The sequence below is a fragment of the Anguilla rostrata genome, chromosome 9 (genome assembly GCF_018555375.3).
Source record: "Anguilla rostrata isolate EN2019 chromosome 9, ASM1855537v3, whole genome shotgun sequence".
NCBI classification, from domain to species: Eukaryota; Metazoa; Chordata; class Actinopteri; order Anguilliformes; family Anguillidae; genus Anguilla; species Anguilla rostrata.
In genome coordinates, this window is record NC_057941.1 from 17,739,619 (window position 1) to 17,753,038 (window position 13,420).

The window sequence follows — 13,420 nt, forward strand, 5'->3', positions numbered from 1 at the left end:
GTTGTCACCTCATATATCGCAATGAAAATGACATTTCCACGACATACATCCAATTTTTCCCAGAAGGTAAATTTAGGCTGGTCGTCCATCTCCCAGCTTCATTGGTTCCTGGCACAGCACTGAAGGAACAGAAATGACAGAGACCTCTTTCCACTAGGAGCCAATCAGACGAGCTGGAACACGTGGATGCAGTAGATTCCGAAGCTATTCCTACACGGTACATATGCAGTTATTGTCCGGGTGTGAGATGAGAGAGAGGGCAAGCAGGGGGTTCGACATCGAGAGAGAGAAAAACATCCTTCCAACCTAAAAAGGTATATCTCTAAAGAAAACAAAATGAGCAGTAGGTTTGAGGGCAATATCTCTGACAGATCCGAATGTAAAAGTAAATCGCCAACTTTGTTCTCCTCGTACTGCATAGATAGCATATTGGGCAGGAGGAGCCCATGTAAAGAGAAAGTCACGGACCAGCAAAGTTTATCAAAGCTGAAGGACAGAACTGAACACGACTTAACGGCTGACGGTAAGACAACTTTGTAGTTATATTTTCACAGAGAGCGTCAAAATTCTAATAGCGATTGTGTTCATTTTGAATCAATATAGGCTCCGGAATATTGTCCAGTACCCGGTCTCCCGCCTAACTTTCACATATTCAACTCTTAAGAAACAATGCAGTCATTACTGATTTCTTAATTGTGACCAATAAAACTTTTTTTATACTTTATGGAGATTCCTTTTAAAAATAGAGTTGAAACTTCAAATAGATGTGTAAAGCATTTCACAGCGATAAAGGGAAAATGTACAGAAACAAAGGGGAGAGAATGGATAGGGATGCATGTAAATAAATTATTTTTACATAATAATGTAGCCTATTTGAATAGCTATCAGGTCACCTTTAGATGGCATCTTTAAAATAAACCATCGGAAGAGGGGCTACGTCTTTGAATTTGGCATTGCTGTTTGTAAACATCCCTGTTTATTAAATCGGTGTTTGAGTTTTAAATGCATACACAAATTGGGAAAGCGTGTTTGCTATTATACACTTTGTTCACTTTGTTTCACTAATGATTTCGCTTTTTACAATTTATTTTCTCTCATTGTGTTGATTGTACCTATTTGCATAGTTATTTCTGTTTCGTTGTCGTTGCTTTTTTATCCTTTTTAGTCTATTTCTGGATTTTGTCCCCAGTTTTATCCGTGTTAGTCACTTTGAGCTGTGAGAAAAGTGAAAGTTAAATAAAGATACAAGTAGCCATTTCTAATGATAATACATTACATGATAGGCTACATGATAATACCACTCATTTTTTTCCACGTTTTACAGTTATTGACTAAATGCCTTTTTGAAATATATTTAATATTTACTGTATTTCTCTATTCAATGTAACAAAAGCAATGGGAAGTATTTTGGATTATTTTAATAAAACACCAACAAGGTAACAACAAGGTAACAAGGTCTGTGATTGATCTGCAACACGAACTACACCTCTAAATTCCATTTGGTTTCTGTTAGCAGGCTCTGCTAAAGATGGACTCTCTTTGGATTCGGAGGCTCATCCATCAAAACTGCGCCGGCAGTACGGTCATGAAGGGAAGCGTTTGGACACCAGCGGGGACTTTCAGGAGCTTGGTGACCAGGGACAGCGGGAGAGGCTACCTGGCTATACCTGTGATAATCTAAAAATCGTTCAGGCGCCACAGGTCAGTATCAGCCGTACCAAGTCATACAGAGAGAATGCATCTTTCAACCAGAACACTGGAGTCAAAGAGCTACGTGCAGAACACGTCGTTGAACTAGACGCACTGAAGATCGAAGTCGGAGCTATGAAAAAAGAAGGATGCAGGGAGGTGGATTTGTCTCCGAAAGCCGAAGAGGGACTTAATAACAATGTGGATTTAAAAGACGGTGAGGACAGCGTGTGCCTGTCTGCTGGCAGTGACTCAGAGGATGGAATGCTAAAGCGCAAGCAGAGAAGATACAGAACCACATTCACCAGTTACCAGCTCGAAGAGCTCGAAAGGGCATTCCAGAAAACGCACTATCCGGACGTATTCACCAGGTAGGGGAGTCGCCATAAATGTTTTTGGATTTTGCTCATTCACTCAAAAATATTTAGCCTGACACTATGGAATTTTACGTTAAACAGCGTTGACGTGTCAATAGTCATTAGCCGTTTCAATTACATTCATGACTTAATCGAGTCGAGTACAATAAAAACTAAAGTAGGCCTACACGCAGTCCGATGTTGCATGCATACCACCTATTCGGTATGGGTTTAACAGAGGTGATGGATAATTGTAACAATTAATGGAAACGCCCTGTAAATGTGCGTCTGCAGGTGTTTCCATTAAGGAAACGCAGTTTTAAAGGTAACCTCACAAACTCAGATAATGAAGCATGGGGGTTTATTCAAGAAAATAGATTGTGCGTAAACATTGAAGGGCAAGTAAACATGAAATGAGTTGCAGTAACGTCCAAATCGATGAGGCAAGCTGCTTTTGTTTGTTTCTTAGCACCCAGGCAAGCTTTTACAAAGCAAATAGCTTACTGTTTGCCTAATGCCTGTGACCAGGTGGCTATTTCTTTTCCATGAATCACTTGGAGCATCCAGAAGTTGCGGCTATGTCAACGCTGCAAGGAAAATATCGGAACACATTTAGCATTATACACTGAGCTAACTTAAAATGTCAAACACGTTGATGAGTAAAATAAATTTCTTTAATAAATATGATACACAATTTAAAATGCTTAGGTCTCCCCAAAAGGACACTGCATGCAAGATGGTTTTCAACACCATCTAGAGTTCAATATCCAAATCTCCAATCTCGTTTTCTCTTTAGATGGCATTCTGTAAACATATAACAGCAAAAAACAAAAAACAAAAAAAAAAAAAACACGTTGATTGTAGAAACTGTAGAAACTCAGAAGCGTCATAATTGTAACAGCTGTTACGTTTATACAGACGGGGACATCATGTTTATTGGTCACCTAGCATCCAATTCTCGCAATAATACACTCAGCAAACCATATCAACTTTTCAAAGACGGATTACTTTTTTAAAAACGATGTATGATTTGATTTATTGTAAATAAAACTAAAGCCCTATAACATTCAAAAACATTTATTTACATTATGAGTTCCTCCGCATAGCTACGTTAATAACACAATGCAGCAGTATAATTATACGTTTTCTTTCATGCGCTTGGCAAACGCCGTTATCTTTGATACCTCGGTAAAATAGGTGACGTTTCATAGGTCATTTATAAAGCCGAACGTTTTCTGAATATGGTTGCATTACCAGTTTTAATTTTGCGGATTAATAATTCTGCCAGAAAATGCTGGCCTCTACATCTCGACCCTTCTGAAACACGGCCTGCTCATTGATTTCGATGTTTCTTGAACACTGGTTGCTTGAACCATCTGAACTAATAAACTGAATGGCATTTCAACAAAATTCCTGAAGTTATCCTTCCTTTGCACCACTGGATTTACGAATATATAATTCTATGAAATCAGTTTTGGGAGGTTTTGATGATAAATGTGTCTTATTTTCACTCCATTTAAAATAAGTTTATGTGTGAATGGTAATAGATGGCCTATGAACGCATGTTTGGGAAGTAGACCCACAGTATTTTAAAGTAAATAATAGATGTTCTGCAGAAACTGCAGTGATTATCGTGCGGAAGAGAATATTTTGTAAAAACGAACTTTTTAAAGATCATTAAAAGAAAAAGTTTGTATTGGTATTGTATTGCTGTATCTGAACACGCACTAGATAACATGTTTTCTTTGATGACATCTGTCATTTATGTTTATTGGCTAAGTTATGCTTTTAGAGGTATTCAATCTGTTATTGTGCAACAGAAATGAGAAATTAGCTTTATAGTTGAAAAAGATGTATTTGTATGTTTATCTAAACAAATAAAATAAAAATTTCGAAATGAATTTATTTGGGTGCGACTCCATGTTTTTTTTTTTGCAACTCGGGTAGGTCGGAAACCATTGCTATCAATACTATGCTAATAACAAAGCTAACAACTATTTCTTTCTTTTAGAGAAGAACTAGCGATGCAGTTAGACCTCACAGAAGCGCGAGTACAAGTAAGTCTCAATCTGTTTAACAGGTGTATTGTTATAATATAGATGTTAAATTATATTTTTAAAGCCATATTTATATTGGTGATTTTGATTGAAATGATAAATGACAGTTTAGTAGCATGGTAAATCTAGTAATGATAATAGCAGATCATTGCATATTTATTATTATGATGATGATGATTATTATTATTATTATGAATAATAATACTAATTTTCACCAATAATAATAATAATAATAATAATAATTTATTGTCAAACTATATACATTCAAAAATGTTTTGTTAATGACAAATAGGAGATTTATTGTATCGGAATTTACTGAAATTTCATCTTAAGAGCTTTCTGAAAATTAGTACAGGAACTAAATAAGTGAGCTTCCTTTCTCATATTTTATTATCAAACATCTCAAAGAAAACAACATTAATTTTATTCTGCGACAAACACAATTCATTTTATGTTTTCTTCTTTTAAATACATGAAAAATAATGGTTCAGCTTTCCTGCCTGTCATTAAAATGGTTACAGGCATGGTATGCCATCATAATTAAGTGAATGCTTGTGATTCATTAAAGCTCTCTAGAACAGAGATGCTCTGTTAGACTGAAATGGTTTTTGATTTCTCATTGTAGTTGCATGGGGGTGGGGGGTGTAATCGTATTTGATTTCACATTTTCTGATTGTAGGTAATAGCCCTGCATTGATCCAATGCTCAAGTGAGGGAATCACTGTTAGGTAATTGCAACCCTCCTACTGCTCACTCTTTCTATTCAGTGTGTGGCTTGCATTTTCAAGTCCCAAGTCTCAAAACCAAAGAAACAGAAGAAACGATAGGAAACAACAGTGTGTTGTAATTGCTACAATGTAAAAATAAAATAAAAAAATAAAAAATCCCTTAAAAACGGCAGCAATGTTGCAGTGAATATAAATCTGTATATAAATAAATCTGTATGAAAACTGGGATGGGTATTTTATGAGATTACCCTTATATGAATGACAGGGTTTAAAAAAAAAAAAAACTGTTAAATCCCGTAAATTGTTTACACACATTTTACTGTTAAAATACAGTGTTTTACAACATAGTGTACAAACAACAACAATTGCTATCTATAACTGTGGATATTTAATGTGTGGCATGCTCCATACCCACAGAAGGCTGTGGGAAAATTGGAGGCGTCATTGCCACAACATTGTCCTCAGATCATTTAGTTTAGAGCACTGATTATAAGCACTTATTACCATTAGTTGTTCTCTTCCTGTCTTCTTGCCTTGTTCAGAACATGGCTCTTAATTACTACTTCCCTCCCCCAGTGGCATGACAAACCAGATTTTAATGAACAATCTGTGTAATAGGCTGTGTGAGAAGTGGTTCAGGGTCGAGTAATTAACATTGACTTCCCACTTGTTTTTCGGCACAACAAACCGAAAGCTGTAGATTGAAACAACCTCTTCCAATCTTGTCCAGTTCTAGATGAGAATAGTAAGTGCAAAACATTCACTAAGCCTCAAAAGTCCACAAATTCTCCTAATAATGAAACAGTTATATTGTATATTAAACAGCTGTGGCTGTTTCTATGTGCGATTAATCCAGGTGAAAGATGTGATCAAGGTTTTCTTTCATTTTATTTTAGCACATAAGCTATCTACCTTGTTCTCTTCCTGATCAAAAAGGTTGTCTGATCTGCTCTATGCAGCCCTGGAGTTACTCTCGCTCTCTTTTTTTGGGTTCCCCGCAGGTCTGGTTCCAGAACCGGAGAGCCAAGTGGAGGAAACGGGAGAAGGCGAGTGTTCAAACGCACCCCCCCGTCCTGTCATTTCCCAGTCCTCTCGTAGCAGCCCACCCGCTCAGCCACTACCTCGAGGGCAGTCTGTGCACACCGCATCCCCACCCTGCCTTGGAGTCCTCTTGGGCTGCTGCTGCTGCCGCCTCATTCCCAGGGCTCCCACCCCCTCCTGCAGGCTCCACCGCTCCCCTCGGACTCAGCACCTTCCTGGGTGCAGCCATGTTCAGACATCCTGCTTTCATAAGCCCAAACTTTGGCAGGTACACCCCGGCTCTTGCATCTTCATTAATGTATAGGGTGGATTCAGCAAATGTGTGACATCAGCAGTGGGACACTTAAGCTTTGCATTTCTCTGCTATGTACAAATCAACACCCAATCAAAAAAAAAAAAAAAAACATTCTTGAATTGTTGCTGCAATAGTTACTGTCATTCAACAATTTTTTTTAGTGCTCAGCCGTCAAACTCCTACTGAAAAGAAAAAAAAAAAAAGTGTCCTACATTTGCTGAATCCACCATCCACCCTAGGTTAAAGCTTTGGTTTAGGAAGCCCGCAGTGGTTTTCAAATTTTTCAAATTTTACGTGCATTTTGAGTTACAGTACGTTAATTACATAATTGGTCTGGATGTTTGTGAATCCAACTCTTTCTCTAAGAGGTCAGAGGTCATGTCCAGTGACTGAGAGCACCACAGCATGTGCTGACATAATCTCCAGATCATCAAAGAGGCTGGTTCACAATAGAAAGACCAGACAGAAAATGGAGAGAACATTTAACAGTGTTGCCCCACTGAAGTCAGATAACCTTTGTAACTGTACTATGCTGGCAGATCCTCATGTGACTCACCTGTTTGTCTATGAGCGCACAGTATGGGTTTATTTTTTCCTTCTCTCATTCTCAGTCCTTCCTTCCTTCTCCTCAGACTGTTCTCTGGCATGGGACCCCTAACCAGTGCTTCCACGGCTGTCTCACTTCTGCGGCACCCCGCCCCCCTGGTGGAGGCCCCAATCCGACCGCCTGCTTTGGCGGAGTCCACCTCCACGTCTGCTGATCGGCGGGCCTCCAGCATCGCAGCACTCCGACTCAAAGCAAAAGAACACTCAGCCCAGCTCACCCAGCTGAACATCCTGACCTCCAGTGGGGCTGGGAAGGAGGTGTGCTGATTTCTCCCCATATACTCACGCACACACACACACACACACACACACGCACACGAGAATGAGCATGACCAAAGCTATAAAGGACAGGCAACTCACACACCTGAGTCAACTGCATCATGAATGTCACGCTTTCCTTGACCTCACACCCTCCTCTGAACCCGTCTGCCTAGCAGATCCCTTCAGCACTCCTCCATTCCCCACCATGCTTCACTGTCCCCCCACCTGACCTCACTTTGGTCCCCTGCACCTTTCCTGTACCCATGGATCACAGTCTTTTGAGAGGTCAAGCAACACCCACCAATCTGTGCTGTCCAAAAAACCACGAAGAACATGTTATTCTATAGCACCACTGGGGAGAGAAAGACAAGTTTTTCCTTCAGCAATCCAGTGCTCTCACTTTATTTGTACAAAATGCCAAAGGAAACAACCGCCATTGACCATGTTTTTTTATACTTACTTTATGATGGAAAGTACTTTTGTTCATAATTCAGTAATAAATTGACAAAATGAGGAAAAATGGCAAAACTGAGTTTATTTAAAAATATTTTTTTGTTTTATCTCAGTGGCCTCAAAAAGTATTTTAATGGTCGAGTGGAATTTGTTAATTTTGCTGTATACTTAATCCATGAATGAATGAATAGGAGACAAAAGTACAGACAATCGGTTTTTTCCATGGTAAGTACATGCTTATATGTTTTGCCATTTTACCATAGAAACAGTTGTTTTTGTGTTGAGTTTTCAGCTGTGCAAATGTTAACAGAGAGGACAGAAGAATTCATTTAGAAGGAAAGCACAGAAACCTGGTATACAAAGTACTGCAGTTTGGAAAGTCTTGTAAAAGAAAGAAACCACTGGTGGACTCAGAAATAAATACCGTACTAATAACCGTAACCGTAGGTCGGCCAAGGAAGGCAACTATTAAGAAAAACCCTAAAACAACAGTCAGGGACATGAAGTCTGCAGAGGGTAGGGATGAAAATATCACAAGCTACCGTATGCACAAGAGAGACTATACTGCAATATAGAGGCTATACTAAGATGCAAACCTCTCATCAGCAGCAGAAATGGAAAGGCCAGATTAGAATTAGCCAAACAATGCAGAGACAACCCAGTAGAATTCTGTAACAAAGTTTGATTGGATTTATTTTTAAAGATCAATTGAAAGTAGCTCCAGTGAAGGCCTACAAACGTATAGAAGAATAATAGATTTGATGATGCCAATGGCTCATAGTCTTGATGCAGTTACTGCATTTAAGAGCTATGCAACCGAAAAGTAGACTTAATTGCTTTGATTTACTTGTATGTTCATCTATTAGTGTACTGTTGCTCAGCTGAAAATGGGAGACTGAAACAAAAACATGCATGCTGGCACTATAAAATAAAAGCTGATTGTCTGTACTTCTGTCTCATACTAATCTTTCGATCTCACATCCAAATGCCTTAAGTGTACAGCAAAAATAACACATTTTACCATTACCATACTTTTGGAGGGCACTGTATTATTTGCATTAGTAGATGTTACAGCATAGAAACTTCCTCTTTCCTAGAATGTCATTTATGTGTGCTGTTTATTTAACTTATGAACAAGGGAAAACCACAATAGAAAAATAATTTTAAAATTTGTGTTCCTGATTGTGGAACAGACGGTAAATGTGTTTAATATAAGCATACTGCATCTTTTGGCCATATTGTTTACTTCAGACAACTTAAAATAGGATCTATTACTCAATTTGAATTTGGTTTCATTTTAAGACATTGTGATAAGTAATATCAGATGAGCTTACAAACTTGAGAACGAATATTTCAAGAGATTATTTATTGTAGTAATGTGAATATCGACACTAAAAAAGATCTCATTTTCATCAGAACTAGAGACAGTATGGAAAAAGGAAGAGAAAAACTAGTGAACATATGACTAAATCAGTTCTTTTGGTGTATTAGATACCTGCTTTATTTTTCTCCTCTCTTTCATTGTTAAATTCCGTTTGTTTTATTTATATGTTGAACATGCTTTCATGTCACCAAAGCACTTGTAGAATTAATATATGGAGGAATATAGATGAAAATTATGCACAAATAAGTACATATGTCTCTATAAAAATTTGATTTAAAAAGATATCTTAAAATATCAGAAAAAATATGTATAACTAAAGCGGGTCAAATAAAGGCATGATAAAATAATTCCAACCACCTCTCCCTGCTCTGGGCTTCAGTTTTGTCATTTGCCTTTGAAGTATTTTCTTATTACAGCCATAAAAATAACTATTGATTTGTGTATTGATTTATATTTGGTAACAAGGTATATTGATTTGTGGTAAGCAGTGATTGTCTGAACTTATTACAGCAGGAGTTAGTGCAGTATACTGCTGCAGGGACTGCACCGTTTTTATGGTTTATAACCTTTGGTTTGTAAACAGTGGCATGCGTTTGGGATTTTAATTATGCATCTTTTTAAATGTTTTTTTTGCATGTATATTTTTGAAAGCAAGCCTAACTCAACATTTGTGTATTATGTTAAAATAAGTTTGTCAGTATATCTGACAATGAGTTTGGATCAGATTCCAATCACTATACTTAGTTGACAAAGAATCTTCTTATTGTGTATAGTGCTTTGTGGGTCAGTTTTCATTAAATGTTAAATAAAGCCACTGAAGGTAGGCATTTTCAACATGCCTTTTAGCAGGTTACATTTATTTTCAATACATTTGGCATTTCTAGGGGAAGATAATTATTTTTTGTCTTTTTAGAGCTTACTGTAAAGGAGGGCCTATATCTGACAGTACTGCTTCAGCCAAACTAGGTTATGTAGGCTCGTATTTGTAGATTTGTTGCCTTCTGTGTCAGAAGAAAAAAAAAAACAGGGCTATATAATACTCTGACAAATCAAATTAATATTTAACTGTGTAGGAATTTTACATACCTGAACAATAACTGGTCTCAAGATGGTTTGCTAAGAAACCCTGTAAGATGTGCCATGCCACATGGTCATGGATGGATGTAGTGTGCAGCTGAGGTTCCTGGTTCTACATGCATATCAGTTATTGAAATTCTGGCATGAAATTGAGAAAGCTCTTTTAAATGTTGAGCCATCATAGAGTAGCAAAATTTATGTTTCCCCCTGAAATATTTTTAACATAAAATATTTAAAAAAAAATATTTGAAGCAAATCTACAGAACATATGCAGATGCTGAAATCAAAACATTATACTTTTAACCAATGAGAAGAGCAGCTGGCTCATGTTATAATTTCCTCCTGAGCTGTTACATATGTTATTTGCTGAGTGTGAACTGTGTTTGACCTAAACATTTTTATTCAACCTGGACTGTTTTACTGTCTTCCAGAATGTTTATTTTGTTCTCTCGACACACAGAATTAAGTCGGTAGCAAACTGTCAGATGTCCAGCAAAAGCACTCGTTTTTAGTACAGTGTCATGCCTAATGCACTGGGATCTAGTGTTCACTGTGACGGGCAGCCCTGCAGGACTGTGCACAATTGGCCATAGTGTCACCCAGGGAGGAAGGGTTACGTTGACAGGATGCTCCCTGCATCACTTGGGAAGAGTGACTGCTCTGGCTGATTGAGCACCAGCTGCATGAGTATTGTCCCCCAGATCAATGACTACATAGCCCAACTGGAGAACTGCGGAGTGAAAAGAACTGGCAGCTGGCTAAATACGTTTTGGAGGACACATATGCTGCTTGGAACACTCAGGAATTGACAAAAATATTGCAGCAATATGATGCGTCTGCAAATTTCTTCAAAATTTGGCAAAAAGATATATTTGTAAGAATTGGCATTTGGGGCGTGTTGCTAATAACTGGTTAGAAATGTGGATGGAATTAAATTGCAGCATTAACTCACAAACTGTCCTTAATCGGTCGATCTTTATTCAACACAAATCTGTACATATCACTGAATCAAATTACACTATTCCCTATAAAAACTCATCATGCCACATGCAATCATGCTTTTTATCACATTTTCAAATCAATGACGCATGCAGTTATTTAGCTTGTATTGTATTTGAATTCAAATTAAATTCAATAGAACTTAATTTATCCCACATGGGGCAATTTAAGAGCAAAAACATTCTGCTGCAGAAAACAAGAACACAGAAAGACAACATTCATACATACATATGTACAGACAACATCAAACATGCCATACAGTGGTTAAAACATATTTTAAAGTGAAAAGGTACAGCTTGCTTCTCAGTCCATAGTGATGTTAAAAGGGTAATATACAGTATGTTGTACATACTGTATAAGTCTGATTGCTTCTGGAACATTGCTTCTGATTGGTTTGGTTTTTTCGTATATATGGTGTGAACATGATTAATCTTGCAATGATTTCATAAAAAAATGACATTGTGTTTATAAAGAAAGGGCATTCCAGTGTTCAAAATATGGCCTGTGCTTTCATAACTGCATCAGTTACCACTGGGCCCAATTTAGTTCTTACTTTAATAAGTTATAGATGCAAGTACTAGATACAAGTACAATTACCCAGACTTTTGACATAATAGACTTAACCATATTCATACCATATCATTCATACCAGATTCAGGCATGCTCAGGGATAATATATGAAGCTAGTATTATTCCTGATGCAGTCAAGACCATATACTTTTCTGTGTCTAAAATACTGGAGAGAGATTTCTCCATTTCCTCAAATGTTTCAGTTGTGCATTAGCATGTATGCAATGTGTATAAAAAATTGAATCAATAATTCATAAATTAAATTCTGTCATTTACATAACCTTTGGACTCAGTGATAATCCCTAACCTTGGTGGCCTTCTAAACAATTCGCTTGGGACCCAGCCTCACTTCTTGCTTGATTAACTTTGTTGCATATATGTGGGAGCCTGAAAGGTAGAAGCAGAAGAGGTGATCACTTTTGCATCATACAAAGGAAACTCCCACTGATGAAAAATTGTAATTTTGTATACATGAAAATATACAAAATTGGTAATAGAAATACATTAGGAAGATGTGTCGTTTAAGTTCACGCACACAAAGTAAAAGACATTTAAAAGCATGTTTAACATTTTACACTTTTGATAGAGACCCCAGAGAGGAGCTTCATTATTACACCATGCACATTTAAGAACCAGCCTTCACCCGGGAAACAGGACAAAAGCGATGCTTTCAGGATTTAAATAATAATGGCCACTATATTCGCCTGTTAAAAAAAACATGCTTTCAACGTTGTGAAATTGTTTTAACATCCGTGATGGCAACTTGGTTGGGGCTATCCTTCTGTCATCAGTGGAGGAGCACTAGCGGGCCAGAATCGCTTTCACTCGAGTTCCCAATTTAATTCAGAAATCCTCCCCTTTGCACCTGACGAATAGCTGTGTTATTATCATAGTCAATGCTTTCCTTTCAGAAAGGCCATTTTCCCCAGTTTGACCCGTCCATGGTGCTGAACCAAATCGCGTGAAATGACTACGTATTTATTTTCCTCTTTATGGCTGGATCCAGTGTAAAGCTTCTCTTTATTTTACACTTACTAATCACGTCTCATTACGCTGCAAGCAAACAAGATGTGAGAGAAGGAAATTTTTACATTCGATATTGAATATTATTCATTTTTTACTGTGTTCATTTTAATGCATTACATTTTCCGTAGTTGCTGCATTTTCTGGACCCCTGACTTCAATCAAGTCCATTAACCATCTTGAAAGAAATAGGAGAAGTAGGCCTATACAAGGAACTCGATTTCTCCACTCGGTGGGAGGGTGGATCTAGAATCTTACTGACAAAATATCAATGAATAGCAACGCAGTTTTCTCCTAAAATGCTTCAACACATGCTACAACGCGGCAAGCATTGTATCAGTGCTCATGTGCTCATTTGAAAGATTCACTCTGAATATTGAAGGAATAGGACACTAACTCTCCCGTACAAAACGCGTCATCTCACTCAACAGCACCATTCTGATAGAAAAGAAAGCTTGTAAAACGTAACAAAAATTTCTTCTTACTGTCTCAAATCACTTCGAAGCCCACTGTTGCGGAACACCACCTTTTGAAAGCACCTAGTTATAAAATGCCTAATTTGCTCACAGAAACTCCGCAGAAATACACCGACAATTAATTGAAGACTGATTAGGCTACAGATCCGAATTTGTGAGGGTGAATACGTTGCATTTGCTAAAATTGATCTTTATTCCCCTAATTATTTTTGCCTCTGTAATGTTGTAATTTTGTCCAAGTTCGATTAAGGAATAGACCACTAGTTTATTTCGGCTGGTTCGTTGGATATTTTATCAGAATCAGTTAGGCCTACATTTCGCATCGTTCGAAACATTACGCAACCACCATTTTCCAGATTGATATTATGACCGGAAAATTTCAAAAAACCACAAATAACAATTTTG

At 37.5% G+C, this 13,420-nt stretch overlaps 1 protein-coding gene across 2 annotated transcripts; it reads left to right on the forward strand.

Annotated features, from left to right (window-relative positions):
* LOC135263124 (aristaless-related homeobox protein-like) lies at positions 1 to 8,182 on the forward strand. 2 transcript variants are annotated; one of them, XM_064350770.1, is made up of 5 exons: positions 1 to 523; positions 1,514 to 2,060; positions 4,057 to 4,102; positions 5,832 to 6,139; positions 6,799 to 8,182. In XM_064350770.1, exons 1-5 carry the CDS (start codon positions 337 to 339, stop codon positions 7,037 to 7,039), a joined length of 1,329 nt encoding a protein of 442 aa, XP_064206840.1. In that variant the 5' UTR covers positions 1 to 336; the 3' UTR covers positions 7,040 to 8,182. The 2 variants fall into 2 exon arrangements, with proteins under 2 accessions (XP_064206840.1, XP_064206841.1); XM_064350771.1 differs by having other exon boundaries at positions 1,517 to 2,060.
* The last annotated feature ends 5,238 nt before the right edge of the window (positions 8,183 to 13,420 follow it).

Bases quoted from the DNA above. Each gene is read 5' to 3' on its own strand.
- LOC135263124 (XM_064350770.1), top strand. From the start codon at position 337: ATGAGCAGTAGGTTTGAGGGCAATATCTCTGACAGATCCGAATGTAAA. The intron at 524-1,513 runs GTAAGACAACTT...GGTTTCTGTTAG, and splicing joins ACACGACTTAACGGCTGACG to CAGGCTCTGCTAAAGATGGA. The intron at 6,140-6,798 runs GTACACCCCGGC...CCTTCTCCTCAG, and splicing joins ATAAGCCCAAACTTTGGCAG to ACTGTTCTCTGGCATGGGAC.